This window comes from Numenius arquata, chromosome 2 (genome assembly GCF_964106895.1).
Source record: "Numenius arquata chromosome 2, bNumArq3.hap1.1, whole genome shotgun sequence".
Lineage (NCBI taxonomy): Eukaryota > Metazoa > Chordata > Aves > Charadriiformes > Scolopacidae > Numenius > Numenius arquata.
This window is the reverse complement of record NC_133577.1, coordinates 132,462,186-132,481,109: the sequence shown is the minus strand read 5'-3', so window position 1 is coordinate 132,481,109 and position 18,924 is coordinate 132,462,186. Positions and strand designations below refer to the sequence as shown.

Sequence of the window (18,924 nt, the reverse complement as noted above, 5' to 3'; positions counted from 1 at the left end):
CACTGAAAGGGTTATCAAGCCTTGGAATGGGCTGCCCAGGGAAGTGGTTGAGGCACCATCCCTGGAGATATTCAAAAGACGAGTTGACATGGTGCTTGGGAATATGGTTTAGTGTTGGTGGTTTTTTATTTTGTTTGTTTTTTTGATTTTTGGGGGGTTTTTTTTGTTTTTTTTTCAAGGTTGGACTAGATGATCTTAAAGGTCCCTTCCAACCTAGGCGATTCTGTGGTTCTGTCTTCATTATGCAGATATAATGGAAAACTAGAAACAAGGCCCAGTCTAGGTAGGGCAAATGCTACTTATGACCCACCTTTTATAGTAGCCTTAGAAATTAAAAAATTCAGGAGCTGATTTTAAATAACCGCTGTAGTACCCTTTTCTCCCTGCCCCAAATACACGTCCTCCGTTGGTGCTCGTTGTCTGTTGACCACCCGGCTGGGAGCAGGTCCCTGCTGCTCCAGCGCTCTGGGTGCCAGAACAGCCATGTGTGCCGTCCTGCCCCAGCCTTTAACTGGGACACTCCTTCTCCTTCAGGATTTTAGGTGGGAAGTACCAAGGCAGCTACAGTATCATTTTATTTTTCACTCTGTAAATGTGTTCCCGGTGAAATAACTGGGATCTTAACAATTTGCTCTGCTTGAATTAACTTGTAATATCTTTCACTGCTAAGCTTGGCTGGTAATAAAAGTAACTTGTCCAAAAAAAGCAGTATTTGCAAGGAATAGAGTATTTCCAGTTGGAAAGAACCTACAATGATCATCTAGTCCAGCTGCCTGACCAATTCAGGGCCAGAAGTTAAAGGCATTGTCCAGCTGCCTCATAAACACTGACAGACGTGGGGCATCTCTCCAGGAAGCCTCTTCCAGGGCTTGACCACACTCTTGGTAAAGAAAAGCTTCCTCCTGACGCAGCTTTGAGCCATTCCCCGGTGTCCTATCCCTGGATCCCAGGCAGAAGGGCTCAGCACCTCCCTCTCCACGTCCCTCCTCAGGAAGCTGCAGAGCCATGAGGTGGCTCCTCAGCCTCCTTCTCTCCAGACCAGACCAACCCAGAGTCCCCAGCCACTCCCCAGAGGACATCCCTTCCAGCCCTTCACCAGCCTGGTTGCCTTCCTCTGGACCATTCCAGGACCTTCACGTCCTTCTCCAATGGTGGGTCCCAGAGCTGCACACAGAGCTCCAGGTGAGGCCACCCCAGTGCTGAGCACAGCGGGACCATTCCCAACGGCTGGTCGTGCCGTGTTTGATGCCCCCTGGGATGGGGGTTGTCCTCTTGGTGCCAGACGTCCCAGTGTTGTGGCATGGGTGTTCCTTCAGGATGTCAGTGTGACGGAAGACACTGGTGTCTTCCCGGGACCGGTGGCATGGTGAAGGCATTGCCAAACTCTCTCAGGGACCCCCCCATGGCCTTGAGGGGCTGTTGGTGCCCCTGTGCCGTGGGGCAGGAGCAGGGCACTGCAGGGCCTTCGCCCTCAGCCCCTGCTGTTGAGGGTCTTCTCAAAGCCACCCCAGGGCTTCATGGTGACCTGGTCTTCCAAGCTGGTGTGCCTGGTATGATCAGCCCAGAGAGGGGACTGTTGAAACCAGGAAATGGCCACCGTGGTCACAAGCAAAGCTGTAGTGTCAACGTGATAATCTCTCCTCGAGAGGCACGAACTCTGCTTCCTGGGATTTAAAGTCATGAGCTTTTGCAATGAACGGGAGACCTCCTTGTTAGGAAATTTTACCTCATTACCAGCGAGAATTTCTGTAATTTAATTCCAAACGTTTTGATTTAGTTTTGCCTTTGCCACTTGGATAAGGGCCCCCTTAAATTTTATTTCCTTCCTGGGCAGGGACTTGCAGATGAATTGTCACCGAATTACGTACTTCTGACCTAAAGCTTTCCCTGCAGGCTCTGGTCTGGAAATTGTATTTTGGAGGGTGTGGTCCCAGTCTGGTTTCTGTGGAGACTGGTCTGCTGCTCTCAGCCTTTGCCTGGGCCTCCATGGGAGGCAGAGGTCAGGATTCCCAGGCTGTGTTGGGAGTCTTGGTGTCCTCCTACTCCATCACCGGGGCTACAACCAGCTCTAATCGCTGTGGGTGGTCCTGGTTAATACTTCTTCTTCTTGTGTGACCAGCAGGTGGAGGGAGGTCATCCTCCCCCTCTGCTCTGCCCTGGGGAGGCCCCAGCTGGAGCACTGGGACCAGTTCTGGGCTCCCCGGTTCCAGAAGGAGAGGGAACTGCTGGAGAGGGCACAGCAAAGGGCTACCAAGATGCTGAGGGGACTAGAACATCTCTCTGCTGAGGAAAGGCTGAGGGACTTGGGTCTGTTGAGTGTGGAGAAGAGCAGAGTGAGGGGGGATCTGATCAACGCCTCTAAATACTTCAAGGGTGGGTGTCAGGAGGATGGGGCCAGTCTTTTTCCAGTGGTGCCCAGGGACAGGACAAGAGGGAACGGGCACAAACTGGAAGAGGGGAAGCTCCATCTGACCATGAGGAGGACCTTGTTTGCTGTGAGGGTGTCAGAGCCCTGGCAGAGGCTGCCCAGAGAGGTGGTGGAATCTCCTTCTGTGGAGACATTCCGACCCCCCTGGAGCCGTTCCTGTGGGACGTGCTCTGGGTGACCCTGCTCTGGCAGGGGGTTGGACTGGGTGCTCTCCAGAGGTCTCTGTCAACCCCATATTGTTCTGTGATTCTCCTGTTGGTGTTGAGGCTGTAGGAAAATGGCCAGGCAGCTGATGAGGCTGAGATTAAGCTAACGAAGAGGGGGCAGAGAATGACTGGACATGACAGGAGAGATGGGACGTGACAGTGGTGAGGGACTGACCAAGTCACAGCTTTGGAGGAATGATGGCATTCCATCGGGGCGGGGGGGGATGCTGTAAGTGGCCAAACTTTACAGTTGACTGATGGGGAATATGGGAGACCTTCAGGGGTGACCTCTCAGTGATGCCAGATAGGGCTAAATTACCTCAGTAATGGTCTTGGAAATACCAGATTTGAGTGCAGATGTAGCAGAACTGGGGTGGGTGAGATAAAAGTAGCTAGAGGCAGATTGTTCATTTGGGAGGGACACCATGCCAGGGGGTTTGGAACTCGATCTTTAAGGTCCCTTCCAACTCTAACCATTCTATGATTCTATGATTCCATTCCATTCCATTCCATATATGGTTGGACTAGAGGATCTTAAAGGTCCCTTCCAACCTAGACAGTTCTATGGTTCTATATCCTTCAGCTGAACAGGTAAGGCAGGGTTGGGCCTTAGCCCCAGTGATAAGCTGTTTTTTCCAACTTTTTGGGCAGTTACCAGGAGATGTTAGGTCCGTGTACCGCAGGAGAGCTTCCTCCCTTTGCGGGTCCTTTGCAGTCAGGCACAGAGCAGCCTCAGTGCTGCCCAGGTATGAGCACAGCACCAATGTATTTGACTAAAAGCCGCTGGAAAGTTCTGGACCACGGAAGCACATTTTCCCCTGTATTGATGGAGTCTGAGTGAGCTGAGGCAGGTGGGATGCCCAGTGCTGGGTTGCACCTCACCTGAAGGTCCCAGCTTCTCCATCCACGGCTTGACACAGCCGCTGGAGACAGCCAGAGCAGTGAGTCCTGCCTGGAAAAGGGGTGGGTTAGTTTAATTTCACTGGCCCATTGCTAGATCTTCTTTCTCGTTCCCTGTGACCAAGTGCTGGGACTCCAGGCAGTGGCAGGGGAGGGTTTCCTCTGCCTACATTTTTTCCCCTCCTGTATTAGATTGTGCTTCCAGTGTTTGTTCTGTAAGGAAACGGTTCTGACTCGAGGATGCATTTTCTTGTTTACCGAATCTTTAAGGCACTAGTGACACTTTACAAATCGCGTGTTGCGGCGTGCAGTTACTGGAGATGGATGGCTTCCAGCCCACGGAAATGGTGTGCCTGGAGTCCTCCTGTCACTCATCAATAATGCAGGTGACAGAATTGGCCATGACGCTGGGTTTCCTGGGTTAATTTTATCTGTATTCCCTATCCGTTTGTGTCTTTGATTACCAATATGGAAAACGCATCCTTGAGCTATCCCTCAGATGGCTCTGGGGCATGATTTGGGATTTCCCCCTGTCCGCGGGCTGTCCTCAGCCCCGTGGCGGGGAAACAGGGGGCAGCGCTTCTGAACCGTGGGATCGCATCGGGGGAAGCCCGATGGGGGTATGTGGAGCTGCTGTGATACCTGGTGCCCTCACGTCAGGCTCCTCCTGCCTGGGAAACGCAGTAAATTGTCATCTCTCCAACTCTGTCCTCCCCGGGGATCAGGACTTCCACTTAACCTTTTCATGACTTAATTATGATGCATGTGCAATGAGAGGGCAGTGCTGGTGTGTCATGCTGATGCTCTTGCTTTGGGAAGTACAGTGCTCATGTTCTATGGAGACCATGCGTCTCATTCTCATTATATTTATAATTTACTTGACATTCAGGGAGCCTGAGTCTTCCCTTTTCTCATTTTGAGGGGTTCAGGCAATACCCAAGGTCTTTCTCACCTTAAACCCCGTAAGTCAGTGGGCACCTGGTTCTGCAGCTACAGTCTGCGGAAAGGTCCTGTTTGTGGTTCTTGGAACTTCAGAGTGTGGAAAGAACTTGCTGGTCAACGCTGATCCAAAGAGTTGAATTTAAAGCTGGGGAAGGATTTGGAGAAATCAAATGTTACATTGGCATTTCTAAAGATAGGTGGGATGACTTGTCAACTGTTTGCCGCTCAAGCTAACTTCCATCAAAGGAAGAAGTCGTGGAAAGCTGCTGATAAAAAAATCTGAGCATAATCAGATCATTCAGCATATTAACATCTCGTCAGACAAACCGTGCCTTGGTCTGGTGCTAGCCGGTGGCTATCTGATTTAGCAGAAAAAATCTTACATAAAAGCTGTAAATAAAATAATTAAAAAGCAGTATGGTAAATGATGGAAATATTTTTATCTGTATAAAATCAGTGTCTATACATTTTACAGAAATGGAAGGGAATGTAGGTCACGTTTGCTGGAGTGACCTGACATCAAAGGAGACGGATGCACAAGATCATCCGCTGACTCTCTAATTAGATCTACTGCTTCATTAGAGTTTTGATACAGCTCTTAGAAATACTTTGTTTCGATAATGGACTGAGAGTGATGAATAACTTACCTAGGTCTGTCGATACAATACATTATTTTCTATATTGATAACAAAAATAAGCCATGCTTTCTGCGTACATCAGCTGAGGTGAGAGGTGGACCTTCAGGGACCTCTGTTGAAGGCTCTGGCGTGGTATCAGATGAGATAATCATGGGCTTTCCTGACATGATTGTTGCATTTCTCAAAGGCAAACGGTTTGTTCCAGCACCACCAGCCACTAAGGAAGACATTTGGTGCTTGATTTCTCAGAAGGTTATCCTGGATCCCTCAGTGCAGTCCCTGCACTGGCCGAGTGTCCTTTTACCGCTGGCTCTTCTGAAGTAAGATGAGATGATGAACCCCACAAGGACCAAAGATTCATGTGAGCAAAAGCCACCTCCATCAGTCTGCTGAAAAGCCCTGAGTGAGAGCCTTTGGTTCTCCTGGCCCCAGAATTGCCAGCCTGGGCAGGGTTTGGGGAGCATCTCTCCGTCTTGCGTTCCTGGGCTCTGGGTCTGTGTGAGCCAGATGTTCATGGAGCTGTGGCCTCGCTGGGGCATTTCTTACCAACCGCCTTTGGCTGCTCTCTTACATCGGGGAGAATTACCCTGCTCGAGGGCGGGATGGTACCAGCCAGCGCAGCCAAGCTCTGAGAGTCTTTGGGCTGGTTGTGGTGGTGCTGGTTTGCCAGCCCTTCGTCACGCTCCTGTGTTAATTGCCCTGCCGAGAAAGCAGTGCAAAGTAATGCATCGCAACACCAAACAGGCCCTGGGCAGGGACACCTCCCACCAGAGCAGGTTGCTCCAAGCCCCCTCCAACCTGGCCTTGAACCCCTCCAGGGATGGGGCAGCCACAGCTTCTCTGGGCAACCTGGGCCAGGCTCTCACCACCCTCACACCAAGGAAGTTCTTCCCCACATCTCAGCTCCATCTCCCCTCTTTCAGTGTCAAACCCTTCCTCCTCCTCCTATGGCTCCCCTCCCTGATCCAGAGTCCCTCCCCAGCTTTCCTGGAGCCCCCCCTTTAGGGACTGGAAGGGGCTCCAAGGTCTCCGCGGAGCCTTCTCTTCTCCAGGCTGAACCCCCCCAACTCTCTCAGCCTGTCCTCACAGCAGAGGGGCTCCAGCCCTCCCAGCATCTCCGTGGCCCCCTGTGACCCCACTCCAATAAGTCCATGTCCTTCCTGTGCTGAGGACTCCAGAGCTGGACACAGTGCTCGAGGTGGGGTCTCCCCAGAGCGGAGCAGAGGGGCAGAATCCCCTCCCTGGACCTGCAGGCACTGATGTCTTCTGGTGCATGATGTAGACTGCATCATTAGGCAAACCAACAGCTCATTAGCCCCATCTCCTCCTGCTGATCTAAGTGTGCTCAGGAGCTCCTCAGCAGAGTGTCTGTGGTCACAGGAGAGGACTCCTGCCCTACGACTGCGACCTGTTATTTGACAGCCAGCCCTGAGCAGAGGGGCTGTCCCAGGAGTAATGACAGCCACTGGCTGACCCCGCAGTGTGTCACTCGGGTCTGTCACAGCCTCTCCGGGGCTTCCAGCCGCTGGTTCCTGATGTGCTGATACCTTCCATTGCCCATGGCAGGCGGGTGATGTGGAACACCACAGGTCCGCTGGCACGAGTGGTTTCAGGATGGCACCTTCACCCCCCACACCCAGCTTCCTGAGTACTCATTTTCATCCTCATCCTTGCGGCTGCTGCTGGCTGAGAACAGCTCCAAAGTCAGAGCAGCGCCGATGGCAGGAGGTGGCACAATCCCCTCTCCAGCCCCGGAACTGTCACTAAGCAGAAGTAGGGCTGGAAGGAACCTGCTCCCCGAAAGGCTGCACAAACGGTGGCCAGGTGTCGTGGTGCTGAGAAGCAGCACTTGGAAAGGCAACTTCACTCTTTCCTCACCCGTGGTGCAGGCTTTTAGGAACACCCGTCTGTCTGGTGACACGTGGAAGCCAGTAAGGAGGTGGCATGACGTTAGAAAAGGGGTGTCTTGAGCTTCTCCAGGATCTGCTTCAGGTGTTCCCAGTCATACAAGGCCTGGTGGAGAAGTCCTCGCTGATCCAGCGCTGTGGTCTTGTGTGGCAACACAGGAATCCCCTCTGCACCAGAGCAGGTCCCCAGGCACCAGGGCTGGTCACAGCACACAAAGGGAAAACAAAAGTCTTCTTGGAGAATCATGAGCAGCCCCTGAAGCAGCCACGGTAGATACACCCTGTGCTGGGGAGAGCAGCCCATCTGGGTACCACTGGTGGTCTCAGGTGACCAGCGTCTGGCCAGATGTGTGAAGAGTAGCTGTGGCCTTTCTCCTTAATGTCTTTAATGGATCTGATGTTTCTGAACATCTGCAACAGCCTCCTCCTGACACACAGACAAAGGAAGCTTTTTCCTTCGTCACGTCCCTCGAGCTCCTCTCTGCTGTAAGATGGGTGTCCCCCCTGAAAAATTCCTTCGACCCGGACGGGCAGTGAGGCCCGACGGGCTGGAGCTGGATGATGTAAGTGCGCTGCCTGGGTCCACCTGAGAGAGCCCCTTCCCTGGAAATGGCGTTCTTTTGGAGCAGGTTTTCCAGCCAGGAATGCAATTAAAACCTCACTGATGAAGAGTGGAGTTGATTTATAGATGTCCATCAACAAGTGGCCCCTCTGCTCCTGGGCCACTGGTCCTGGGACCAGCAGGAGGGAGGTGCTGGGATGCTGGAAGCCGTGTCCTGTCCGCAATGGGGCACGCGGTTACTCCTCTGCTGACCCTGGAAGAGGCTTGGAGCCGCCAGCTCAGGGGTAGGCACAGGAGGAGGGAGTTCCACCCCTCCTGGCACCGGTGGTAGGTGGTGTTCTCATGTCATCTGTGGTACTGGGGATGGGAGAGGCTTCAGGGACCTTGTGGGACCAGATGTGACTCTGGGAGTCACTCGTGTCCGGGCGGCTCTGGGGCCGGCTCAGGTCTAAGCTGATGGATGCTGCAGAGGGGTAGCACTAGCTCTGGTTCCTCCACTGAAGTCAAGCCGAGCCTTGCGTACGTGTTCTTCCTGAACCAATATAGAGAGATTTCCCTGCGCTCCTGGACATTCTTGTCCCAACCTCTGCTTGCCTTCAGCCACACTGTCTCAATCTTTGGTTTTTGGTTTTTTTTTTGTAGCTGAAACCCCAATTGAGGAGTTCACCCCAACCCCAGCCTTCCCAGCGCTCCAGTACCTGGAATCAGTGGATGTGGAAGGAGTCGCTTGGAGAGCGGGGCTTCGGACGGGAGACTTTCTGATTGAGGTGAGCGCGGCCGCGGCAAAGAGTGACCGATGGGTCCAGCAGCACCTTCCTCTGCGGGGCAAGGGCCTGGGGCTCGTGCAAAATTGTTGTCCTTTGTAAGATGCTTTGAGAGCGGGGTAGTAGTTGTTACTGAAATGCCTGCTGCCTGGGTGTCTCGATGAAAAAAGTGTTCTTCAGGTGCAGTAATTCAAGCAGATGCGTGCTCTCTGTGCTAGCAAAGGAGCTGGCAGGTTCCCTTCTGCTAACTGAAATTACAGGGAAAATGGAGGTTGGAGAGAAGACTCCTTAGACGCCGTCTCTGGAGACCAGTCAGGACGGGTTTGTGCTGGTATTCATTACGGCTGTGCCCAAGGGGGTGCGCGTGCTGGGGTCTGTAGAGAGGAATGGGATGGAGCGGGTGGGCACGGCTCTGCTCTTGTGTTGCCCCCTGGCCCTTTCTTTTTCTGGAGAAGGCCGTGTTGACTCTGGTCCCGCTGGATTTCCCTACTGGTGTTTGAAAGAAAGGAAAGGAAGGAGCGGAGCCACCTTAAAACAGCAGCTTCATGTTAAACAAGTGGCTGGAGGGCTCCCTCGCTCCCGCAGCTTGGCGCTATTATTATTATTATATTTTGTTAGTGTTTGTACTAGGGTATGGCCAGAACCTCTGCTGGGGGTGAGGAGGGGGCTGTGGTGGGTGCTGTGTGGTGGGGGACGTCTGCGCGGCACGGGTGGTGACAGCGATGTCCCACCGCAGGGACGGGGCCATGGTGGCCGTCCCTGGGCAGTGGGGGACACTACAAGGAGCAGCCTGGTTGTATAGTTTGAAGGAGAGATTTAAGAGAGAGCCATATCATTAATTTGTTAATGTTTATTAACAAATAGCATGTTCCCTGACATAAAGGGACTCTTTGTCAGGAGATGTAGTGACAGGACAAGGGGTAATGGTTTTAAATTGGAAGAGGGGAGATTTAGATTAGATATTAGGAGGAAATTCTTTCCTGTGAGGGTGGTGAGCCACTGGAACAGGTTGCCCGGGGAAGCTGTGGATGCCCCATCCCTGGAAGTGTTTAAGGCCAGGCTGGATGGGGCTTTGAGCAACCCGCTCTAGTGGAGGTGTCCCTGCCCAGGGCAGGGGGGTTGGAACTCGATGATCTTTAAGGTCCCTTCCAACTCTAACCATTCTATGATTCTATGATTTATAGGGACTCTCCTCGCTGCAGGAGGAAGGTGTAGCAGACATTACTGTGGTACTTGCAAGTGAAAATCACACTCTCTGTCTCTGGTCTGTGCCAAATCATAGAATCATTCAGGTTGGAAAAGACCCTTGGGATCATCGAGTCCAACCATCAACCCCACTCTACAAAGTTCTCCCCTATACCATATCCCCCAACACCACATCTAAATGACTCTTAAACACATTCAGGGATGGTGCCCCAACCACCTCCCTGGGCAGCCTCTTCCAGTATCTGACCACTCTTACTGTGAAGAATTGTTTCCTAATGTCCAGTCTCAACCTACCCTGTTGCAGCTTGAAGCCATTCCCTCTTGTTCTATCGCTAATTACCTGTGCGAAGAGACCAGCACCAACCTCTCTACAGTGTCCTCTCAAGTAGTCGTAGAGAGTGATGAGGTCTCCCCTCAGCCTCCTCTTCCTCATACTAAACAGTCCCAGCTCCTTCAACCGCTCTTCATAGGATTTATTCTCCAGGCCCTTCACCAGCTTCGTTGCCCTCCTCTGCACCCGCTCCAGCACCTCGACATCTCTCTTGGATTGAGGTGCCCAAAACCGGACGCAATACTCCAGGTGTGGCCTCACCAGTGCTGAGTACAGGGGCACAATCACCTCCCTACTTCTGCTGCTCACGCTGTTTCTAATACAAGCCAGGATGCCGTTGGCTTTCGTGGCCACCTGGGCACGCTGCCGGCTCATATTCAGCCGCCTGTCAGTTGGAACCCCCAGGTCCTTTTCTGCCAGGCAGCTCCAGCCACACTTCCCCAAGCCTGTAGCGCTGCAGGGGGTTGTTGTGGCCCAAGTGCAGAACCCGGCACTTGCCCTTGTTGAAGCTCATCCCATTAAATGGGCATGGGATGAAGAGGCCAAGTCTGCATTTCTCAAAGCCAGAGGAAAGGCTGTTGCAATAAGGTGGCTGAGAAAGGATGAAAGCGTTTGTGAATCCCTCAGGCGAGGTGCCCCTTTCTGTGCCTTAATGGAAAAGGGGTCCCAGGGAGTTTGTGTCACACGGAGATGTGTACAGTCGGTGCAGAACGGGGTGTGAGATGAATCCTGCCCCTTCCAAGGACACAACAATGGCAGAAGAGGTAGAGAGAGACCGAATGGACATGGAGTCTATGAAGGGAGCTTGTGTTGGATGGGAAGGGGGACTTTGAGTGAAGGTTTGAGGTGGGTGTCGTGGTTGGGCTTCGCTGCGAGTCTCCTCACAGCAAGTGCCGAGCGGCACACAGGGGATGGGCAGCCCGTACAGCCCGTTTGATGGTTGGACTAGATGATCTGAAAGGTCCCTTCCAACCTAGACAATTCTATGATTCTATGATACAGTCCAAGGAAGGGCTGGCATCCCGTGGGACTCGACTTTCTCGCATCTTCCCATGCAAAAACCATGAGGCTTTAAGCCCAGCAATGCAGTCTCTGAAACCTGTGCTGGTCCAATGCGGTGGTGGTGGTGGTGCCCGTTGTGGTTGTGCATGGTGTGAGGCAAGTGGAGGCGTGAAGCTGTTCTGGTCATGGAAGTGCTCTTGGGAGTGGGGAAGTGGGCAGTGAGGCTCTGCTCAGCTCCGCCGTCTGAAGCTTACACTGGAAAATGGTCTCTTCTCCAGGGGTGGCCATCACCGCTGCACTGGGCAGTTGGGCGATGCTCCCTGGGGCTCCCACAAGTGCTCTAGCACTTTTTCTGGAGTGAGTGCCTCAGAGTGATAGGCATTGGGTGCGTAGTTGATGGAAAGCCTGTGCCTGAAGCAGGGATGGGCTGTGGAGTGTCCGTGCCGAGGTGCCATGTGTGCTTCACCCCAGGTGAGGGTGGAGTGGTGCCCACGCCATCGCCCTGCTGCGGGGCAGCTGGGGGGACTGGCACCAAGGTGTGGGGACGTGGGGCCATGTGCTGCCGGGAGCCCCACGGGGGAACCCCCGGCTGGTGGAGCACAGGGGCAAGGGGAGAGGGGAGCAGGGCTCGGGGACCTCCCAGCAGAGGGGGGGTGGGCGCTTGGCCTTACTTGCTGTGGGGAGAGCAAACCTCTCCTCCGCTGTCCTTTCTGCCCTTAGTGGGGCCCAGCTTTGCCCTTTGGACCAAACCTTCTGGGGAGCAGCTCCCGGGGAGGCCGTTTGCGCCGTCTGTCCTGCGCATCAGCTCGGTTCTTGCGGGTGGAGAGTCCCCAAAAGCTGCAGCGGGAGGGGGCTGGCAAGGGCTGCCTGACCCAGATAGCCCGGGGTGTCGTCTGCAGCCTCTGAAGAACACCAGGGAAGTACCAATTGTCCTAAAGCTGGCAAAGTCATTACAGCGCTGGTGCCTTTTCTGATGCGTGGTGTTAGAAACATCACAAAGCGATGAAGAATTCCAGGTGCAGGAAGAATTCCAGGTGCGTCTGAAGCCTCTCGGGGTGCGAGGAGGAGGAGGTTCGTGCTGCAGGAGGACAGCCTGGGCCCGGCTGAGATTCGCAGTCCCGCTCCCCTCCCTCCCGGTCTGGATGTTCAGCTGCAGAACAGATGTATTTTTCTGGTAGCCTGCCCTCGACAGGTCACCGTTCCCTCGGGATCAGCTGGCTGGGCTGGGTGCTCATCCCGTCTCCGGCAAGCGGAGCAGTAGCCACGTGTGGCTTCCCTGGGCAGGGGGCTGGGGGTGGGTTCGGAGGGAGCAGAGCAGCTTTGCAGCGACATACAGCCACATCCTGAGGGCGATATTCAGGAGGGAGTTGTTGTGCTGTAGCTTGAAGCCTTGCACAGGTCTCTGTGACCTTCTTCAACCTGTCCAAGCGTATGGATTAGAGATGTGTTAATTTAGGTGGAAGGTGCGTGGGCATTTCAAGTTTGAGACTTCCTTTCCAGCCTTGTAAGCTGTAGCCTGAGACCGTCTCTTGCAGAAATTAATGCTTAGTCTTTTAGCTTAGAGGTTTCTGAATGTTGGAGGTCAGTGCTGGACAGCCAGGTACGTGTGGACCTGCTCTGGCAGGGGGTTGGACTAGACGATCTCCAGAGGTTCCTCCCAACCCCTTATCATTCTGTGATTCTGTGAGGTGCTTTCCCATGGGAGTTAGCAAATTCAGATAAAGCAGTGCAAGTGGGAAGCTCTGAGAGGTGTTTGCAGGTGGAGAAGTGTTTGGTGACAATAATAGTCCTCACGCAAGAGCTGGCCTTGCCCAGTGGTGGGAAACAGCTCTTCCAGTTCCACAAAACAGCTCTTTCATGTGAGGACCAGGCAGCAGGGACACTGCCTACAGCCCTGACCTGCCCTAGTCTTCCTCACCCTAATTCAGCAATGAAATCAGCCTCTGGGGCTGGGGGAGGGTGGTGGCTCTGATGCTAGAGGCAGTCCCCTGGGTGCTCCAGCAGGTCCCTTCCCTCCGCAAGGCTCCCTTTGGGGAAGGGGTGAGATGAGTTTCTGTGTGCCCTGGCATGAGGAGCCCGCAGAGCTGCCCACCCCGTCGTACACCGCTGATGGTGACCTGGAAGAGGCAGCAAAGACCAGAGAAGGAGGGGAATCTGCCCCTGAAGGGGAGCAGAGCTTCAGGCACATCCAACGTTCAGTGTTGAGGCTTTTTGATTGACTAATACCAACCTATAGCTCTAGCACAGGACCTGGCTTGTGCCGCATTTAACCTGCAAAGTCCTAGCCCTCTGCTCAAGCCTGATGGGCTACTGCTTCCCCGGCCCATGGAGCCCTTCGTTTCTCACCAGCACCTTCCCTAGGAACAGAGGGCCCAGGCTGGGCTGGACTAAGGCGAGGGGCTGCGTGGTCAGCACGTTGGGGTGGGTTGTCCCTGGCTTTGTTCATGAGATCCATGGGATGGCCGTACGGGGTTCAGGCTACACATTCAATGAGCATTGGTGTCCTCACCTGGTACTTTCTCCAGCAAGACTGGTCTCTCTTGGGGTTTAATTAGGAAGCCTCTGCCTGATTTTGTGAAACATCTCTCTGCTGAGGAAAGGCTGAGGGTCTGTTGAGTCTGGAGAAGAGCAGAGTGAGGGGGGATCTGATCAACGCCTCTAAATACTTCAAGGGTGGGTGTCAGGAGGATGGGGCCAGTCTTTTTCCAGTGGTGCCCAGGGACAGGCCAAGAGGGAACGGGCACAAACTGCAACAGGGGAAGCTCCATCTCACCATGAGGAGGACCTTGTTTGCTGTGAGGGTGTCAGAGCCCTGGCAGAGGCTGCCCAGAGAGGTGGTGGAGTCTCCTTCTGTGGAGACATTCCAACCCCCCTGGAGCCGTTCCTGTGGGACGTGCTCTGGGTGACCCTGCTCTGGCAGGGGGTTGGACTGGGTGCTCTCCAGAGGTCCCTGCCAACCCCACAGCATTCTCGGATTCTGTGATTCTGGGACCCTGCCACCCACGGCGCCCTCCCCAGCTGCTGGCAGTGCTACCTTTGTGCCCACGCACACAGAGATAGGCAACACAGAGCTCAGCCTCACCCAGCAGCAGTGCAGTGACGAGACGTGGCAGAGTGTGGTGCCCAGGCATGGCCGGACAACTTGGTACGCTCAGCTGGCCTCTTCCACACTCTTCTCCCTTTGTTCTCCTGTCCTTGCTCTTGCCCGGCTTTTCTCCAGCTCCCTTCCTTCTCCAGCTTTTGATCCTTTCACTAAGCATCTCAGTAGGTCTGGCACAATCCCAAAATGTTCCTCCTGGCTTCCTGGAATGAGTCCTGTACCCCCACAGGCAGAAGTTCCCCATGGTCGTCAGGGTGACCAGCAGAGAGCCTCTCCCACCGACTCATCCCGTGGTTTCCGAGCGTAGGCCGGGGCTGACCCCACCGCTATGGTGGCCCTGAGGGTAGCTGAGCCGGGGTGCAATGACACCAGTCAGGTTGTGGGGGTTCCTCCATCTGCTGTTGTTCCTCTGCTCCGTTATGGCTGTGGTGATTACCGTTTGATCACCGAATCCAACAGGAACAGCCCATCGTCCCATCTGCAGCCTGTACGTGCCCACGAGCGCTGCCTGCTCGCCCTCCCCGGGGGAGCTTGTCTCCTGCTCATCCCAGTCTGACTGCCCAGCTCCCTTACGCTTCTCCACCTTGGATTGTCTTCTGGCTGTGGTGGGGGGAGCCTGGAGCTGTGGAGGGACGTAACCTCGATGCTGCAATGCCACCTATCAACAGAAGTTCAAACACCAGAACCAGCGTGTTTAAAATTTTGCCCTTGCAGCTGAGTCCCTTCCAGCAACCGAGTCCCCCGAGAGAAGTCCTGGCAGCTCTGAAGCACCACGATAGACTGGAGTAGCTGGCCCTTGCTCTCCTTCCACAGAGAGATACCATCTCTTTTTTCCTCACCTTCTGGGCTTGTTGCTTTTTCTGCTCTCCTTTGTCATGCTTCAGATCCTCTCTCTCAGGAGGTCTGGACACTTGAGCCTTCTCCTCGTGTTGGCGTGAACAGGTTCATTTTTCAATCCCCGGCAAAGCACGTGGAGCGCTCACAAGTGCTAAATCTCCTGATTTTTTTGTGTTGACTCAGCCCCTGCTCGCTGCAATTTTGGGTGGGAGTCTGATCCCCATTTTATTACTGCTGAAGATTTTACGCCTCGTGTGGGTTGTGAGGAACGGTCAGGTGCCTGGCCCCGATTATCCTGGCCCCTTCGGTGCCCTTCGCGGAGGGAATTCTGCCTTGGGGAGAATAAAGCCTGCGGGAGAGGGAGGGAGGGATGCTCAGGTCATTTCAGGTATCACACGAGCTGGGCAGAGGGATTCGTCACCCGCTGCCCTTCTCTCCAGTGGAGCCCGGACGGAGGTGTCCCACTGCGCTGCCATGCCCTGGGCTGGCTCAGGGAGAGAACGGGCAAGACATCGAGCCCCTTGGTGCCAGGGCATCCAGCTCCGTCCCCTGCATTTCTCCTGTGATCCGTCAGCATCTCCCCACGAGATCGCTCATGATCTTAGTTTTTTATCTACTTCATAGCCCCTTCTCTTACTTCATAAGCCCTGTCTCTCCTTTTTCATCCCCTCCATGGCCACTCTGCCAGGCTCTGGTTGTGCTTTCAGGTGGCCACACTCACTGCCTGGTCATTTACCCGGTGAACGCCCAGAGACCTCCAAAATGTGCCTCTGCCCAGGTTTCAGGAAAAGCAGTTCCAGGTGAACCTCCAGCATCCTTTGGCTGCTGATCCAGCAATGAAAGAACCCTATTTTGCAGATTCTTATGCTAAAATAAATCCATGAACATGAGTTATTTTGTATCATCGGGTCTTCTAAAGAAGGACCGTCGGTTCATCACCAGTGAGAAGGCTGCCCTGTCTTCCTGGTGACTGCCCTTCCCATCTGCGATGAGTGTGACTCAGGGTGGCCACGGGCAGACCAGCCTCTTGTTGGGTGACATGAGCTGCACCAGGAATGTGAAGGGACAGAACATTCCCAGGGCTTCTGCTTGCTTGGGGCAGACGGATCAGAGGCATCGAGCTCTGCCCTTGATCTTCCAGCGCTGAGATCACCACCCCTCACCCTCTCTCCCACGGCATTTCTATGTATAGAAATAGCTCGATAAGTAGCCTCAGCATTTACTCAGCATCTCTTCTGGCTGCTATTCCATCGTGTGCGCTCCGAGTGGGGTGGATGGAGGAGAGCTCCAACATGGAGCCAAGCAGCTGCTTTTCTCTGGTTGACACCAGAGAAAATGGTGTCAGCCAGAGAAAAATGGCATCCTGGGGGGCATCAAGAAGAGCGTGGCCAGCAGGTGGAGGGAGGTCATCTTCCCCCTCTGCCCTGCCCTGGGGAGGCCACAGCTGGAGCACTGGGACAAGTTCTGGGCTCCCCAGTTCCAGAAGGAGAGGGAACTGCTGGAGAGGGCACAGCAAAGGGCTACCAAGATGCTGAGGGGACTAGAACATCTCTCTGCTGAGGAAAGGCTGAGGGACTTGGGTCTGTTGAGTCTGGAGAAGAGCAGAGTGAGGGGGGATCTGATCAACGCCTCTAAATACTTCAAGGGTGGGTGTCAGGAGGATGGGGCCAGTCTTTTTCCAGTGGTGCCCAGGGACAGGACAAGAGGGAACAGGCACAAACTGGAAGAGGGGAAGCTCCATCTCACCATGAGGAGGACCTTGTTTGCTGTGAGGGTGTCAGAGCCCTGGCAGAGGCTGCCCAGAGAGGTGGTGGAGTCTCCTTCTCTGGAGACATTCCAACCCCCCTGGAGGCGTTCCTGTGGGACGTGCTCTGGGTGAGCCTGCTCTGGCAGGGGGTTGGACTGGGTGCTCTCCAGAGGTCTCTGTCAACCCTGTATCATTCTGGGGTTCTGTGACACTGGCTTGTCAGTGTTCTCGTTCACGTTTCAACACCCAGGTTCCAGCCATCCATGATGCACTTTAATTTCCTAGGTACTGCTAGGCTCCTATAACCCCCGGGGCTGCTGACAGAGAGAGATGATCTCAGCACAAGGCCTTTGGTAGAGATCTATTGTGGGATTCATCTCGCCTTGCTTCAGGCTGTGAGGGTGGTGAGACCGTGGCCCAGGTTGCCCAGAGAAGCTGTGGCTGCCCCATCCCTGGAGAGGTTCAAGGCCAGGTTGGAGGGGGCTTGGAGCAACTTGGTCTGGTGGGAGGTGACACTGGATGGGCTTTAAGGTCCCTTCCAACCCGAACCCTTCAGTGATTCTGTGATTCAGTTGCCTGGGTGCCTGCACCTATCTTCCTCCTCTAGTCTGCTGGTTCTGCCTGGGAGACCAGATGGATCTGGAGATGGAATTCAGGGGGTAGTGAGTTCGTCTGACCTGGCCTGGGGTCTGCCGTAGGATGTGAGGAATCTGGTGGATTCACGGACCAGTTCTCCCCTGACAGACAGGGATCCCAGGGTACCTTCTTCTGGGAAAGGTGCCCATTCTGTGGAGAGCACGTTCTGCCAGGGGAATCCCAACACTGCGGGCTCTGGCAAAAGGCAGATTATTCTGTAGCACCACGGGTGGGAAATACCAGACATGGAGCAGCTCCTTGGAGCATTTGGGGTTTGTTCTGTGCTTTTGGGGGGGTCTCTTGGAGGAACTGCTGGAGTCTGAGTGCTGTCGACACTATGGATAGAGCTGCACTGGTGCTTCTAGACTCATGGGTGGCAAAGCCTTGGCAACAAACCAGCAATTCCTCTCCAACGTGAAGTCACAGAATTTTGTGGCATCCTGACCTCTCTGGAGACTCAGAAGTAACACTGAGATTGCCCTGAGTCTGTCCTGTTTGCTGTCCTCCAGCAGCAGACGTAGGAGAAGGAAACCCTTCCTGGACACCGTGCTTTCATTTGGAGATTCAGTCTTTGGACGTGCCTCTGAGCATGGTGTTTCCATGGCCTCAGGAAGAGATCTGGTTCATTTCTGGACCGAGATCTGCAATAGCACAAGGTTTCCTCACAGCTCTAAGACGTTCCTCAAGTCCATCACTGTGGAGACCATCCACATCCCAGTCTGGGCGTGTTGAGCCATATGGCAGCAGGCGAGTGTTACACCGTCCCAGCATCTCCAGTCTCCCAGATATTTTTTCTTGGCTATCTCTGGAAACTGCAACTTTTCACTCCATGGCCTGGGTGTCAGAATGTCTGAAAACCATTCATCTCCTGTGAGAAACGCTCCTTTTAGTAACAGAAGGACAATTAGCAGATGTGTTTTTGTGGCTTGGTGGACCATATTTTCAGCCTGAGATACGGTCAGATCCTTACCCATTGTAGAAACTTGTGTCTCAATTATATATGAGTCTTTTTTACATCCTAAAATGGAGGGATTTTCTCTTAGTTCCCTGGAGCATGTGTCTCCGTACAGTTTCCAAATATCTTTTAAAGGGAAAGTGGAGAGAATATTGTCCCGTCTCTCCTTGTCAAGGCTCTCTGGGGATCTTTGAGGGTTTTTCCATCAATGAATTACTCTGGTTTATAATGAAACCATGAGTTTAGTCTGATCTTCCCCCTGAGCCAGCTTTTGAATTCACAGCTGTATGCTCTTTCCTCTGCATAGAAGTGCTGGCTGGAGGGTTCTCTGAGATCGTGCTCTGAGAAGGACTGCGTTAGGTCAGCTGTGGCTCTGTCCTGCCAAGCCGTAGAGGCCTTCTGCAGGGAAACCATCTGCAGGATGGTGGTGCTGCCGTCCTTCTGGTGGTCTCTTCTGGGGCTGTACTGCACTCCTGAGAAATTTCTGTTTGCTGAAGTCCAACCTGAACCTCCCAACCCATAATTTGTGCCTGTTGGCCATGTTCGTTATGTGATCTGCCGCTTCCAGGAAGAGTTTGGCTCCATCGTCTTTGTAAGGTGCCCTGCAGGTAGGCCGCTCGCTTCCTTTTGTCCCCATTCGATGTGGGTCTGGACCTTCTTCAGTTTCTCCCCATCTCTCTTGAACTCCGTGGCCAAAACACAAACACAACATTCCAGGTGCAGCCTCACCAGTGCTGAGCAAAAAGGGTAATAACATCGCTCG

At 53.9% G+C, this 18,924-nt stretch overlaps 1 protein-coding gene across 1 annotated transcript in view; it reads left to right on the top strand.

Moving 5' to 3' along the window:
- The window catches only part of SHANK3 (SH3 and multiple ankyrin repeat domains 3), a 352,413-nt gene that overhangs the window by 268,164 nt on the left and 65,325 nt on the right, over nucleotides 1-18,924 (top strand). Inside the window, exon 16 of the mRNA XM_074166270.1 lies at nucleotides 8,226-8,350. Within this exon, the coding sequence (XP_074022371.1) occupies nucleotides 8,226-8,350 (125 nt within the window). The remainder of the gene's footprint in view (nucleotides 1-8,225; nucleotides 8,351-18,924) is intronic.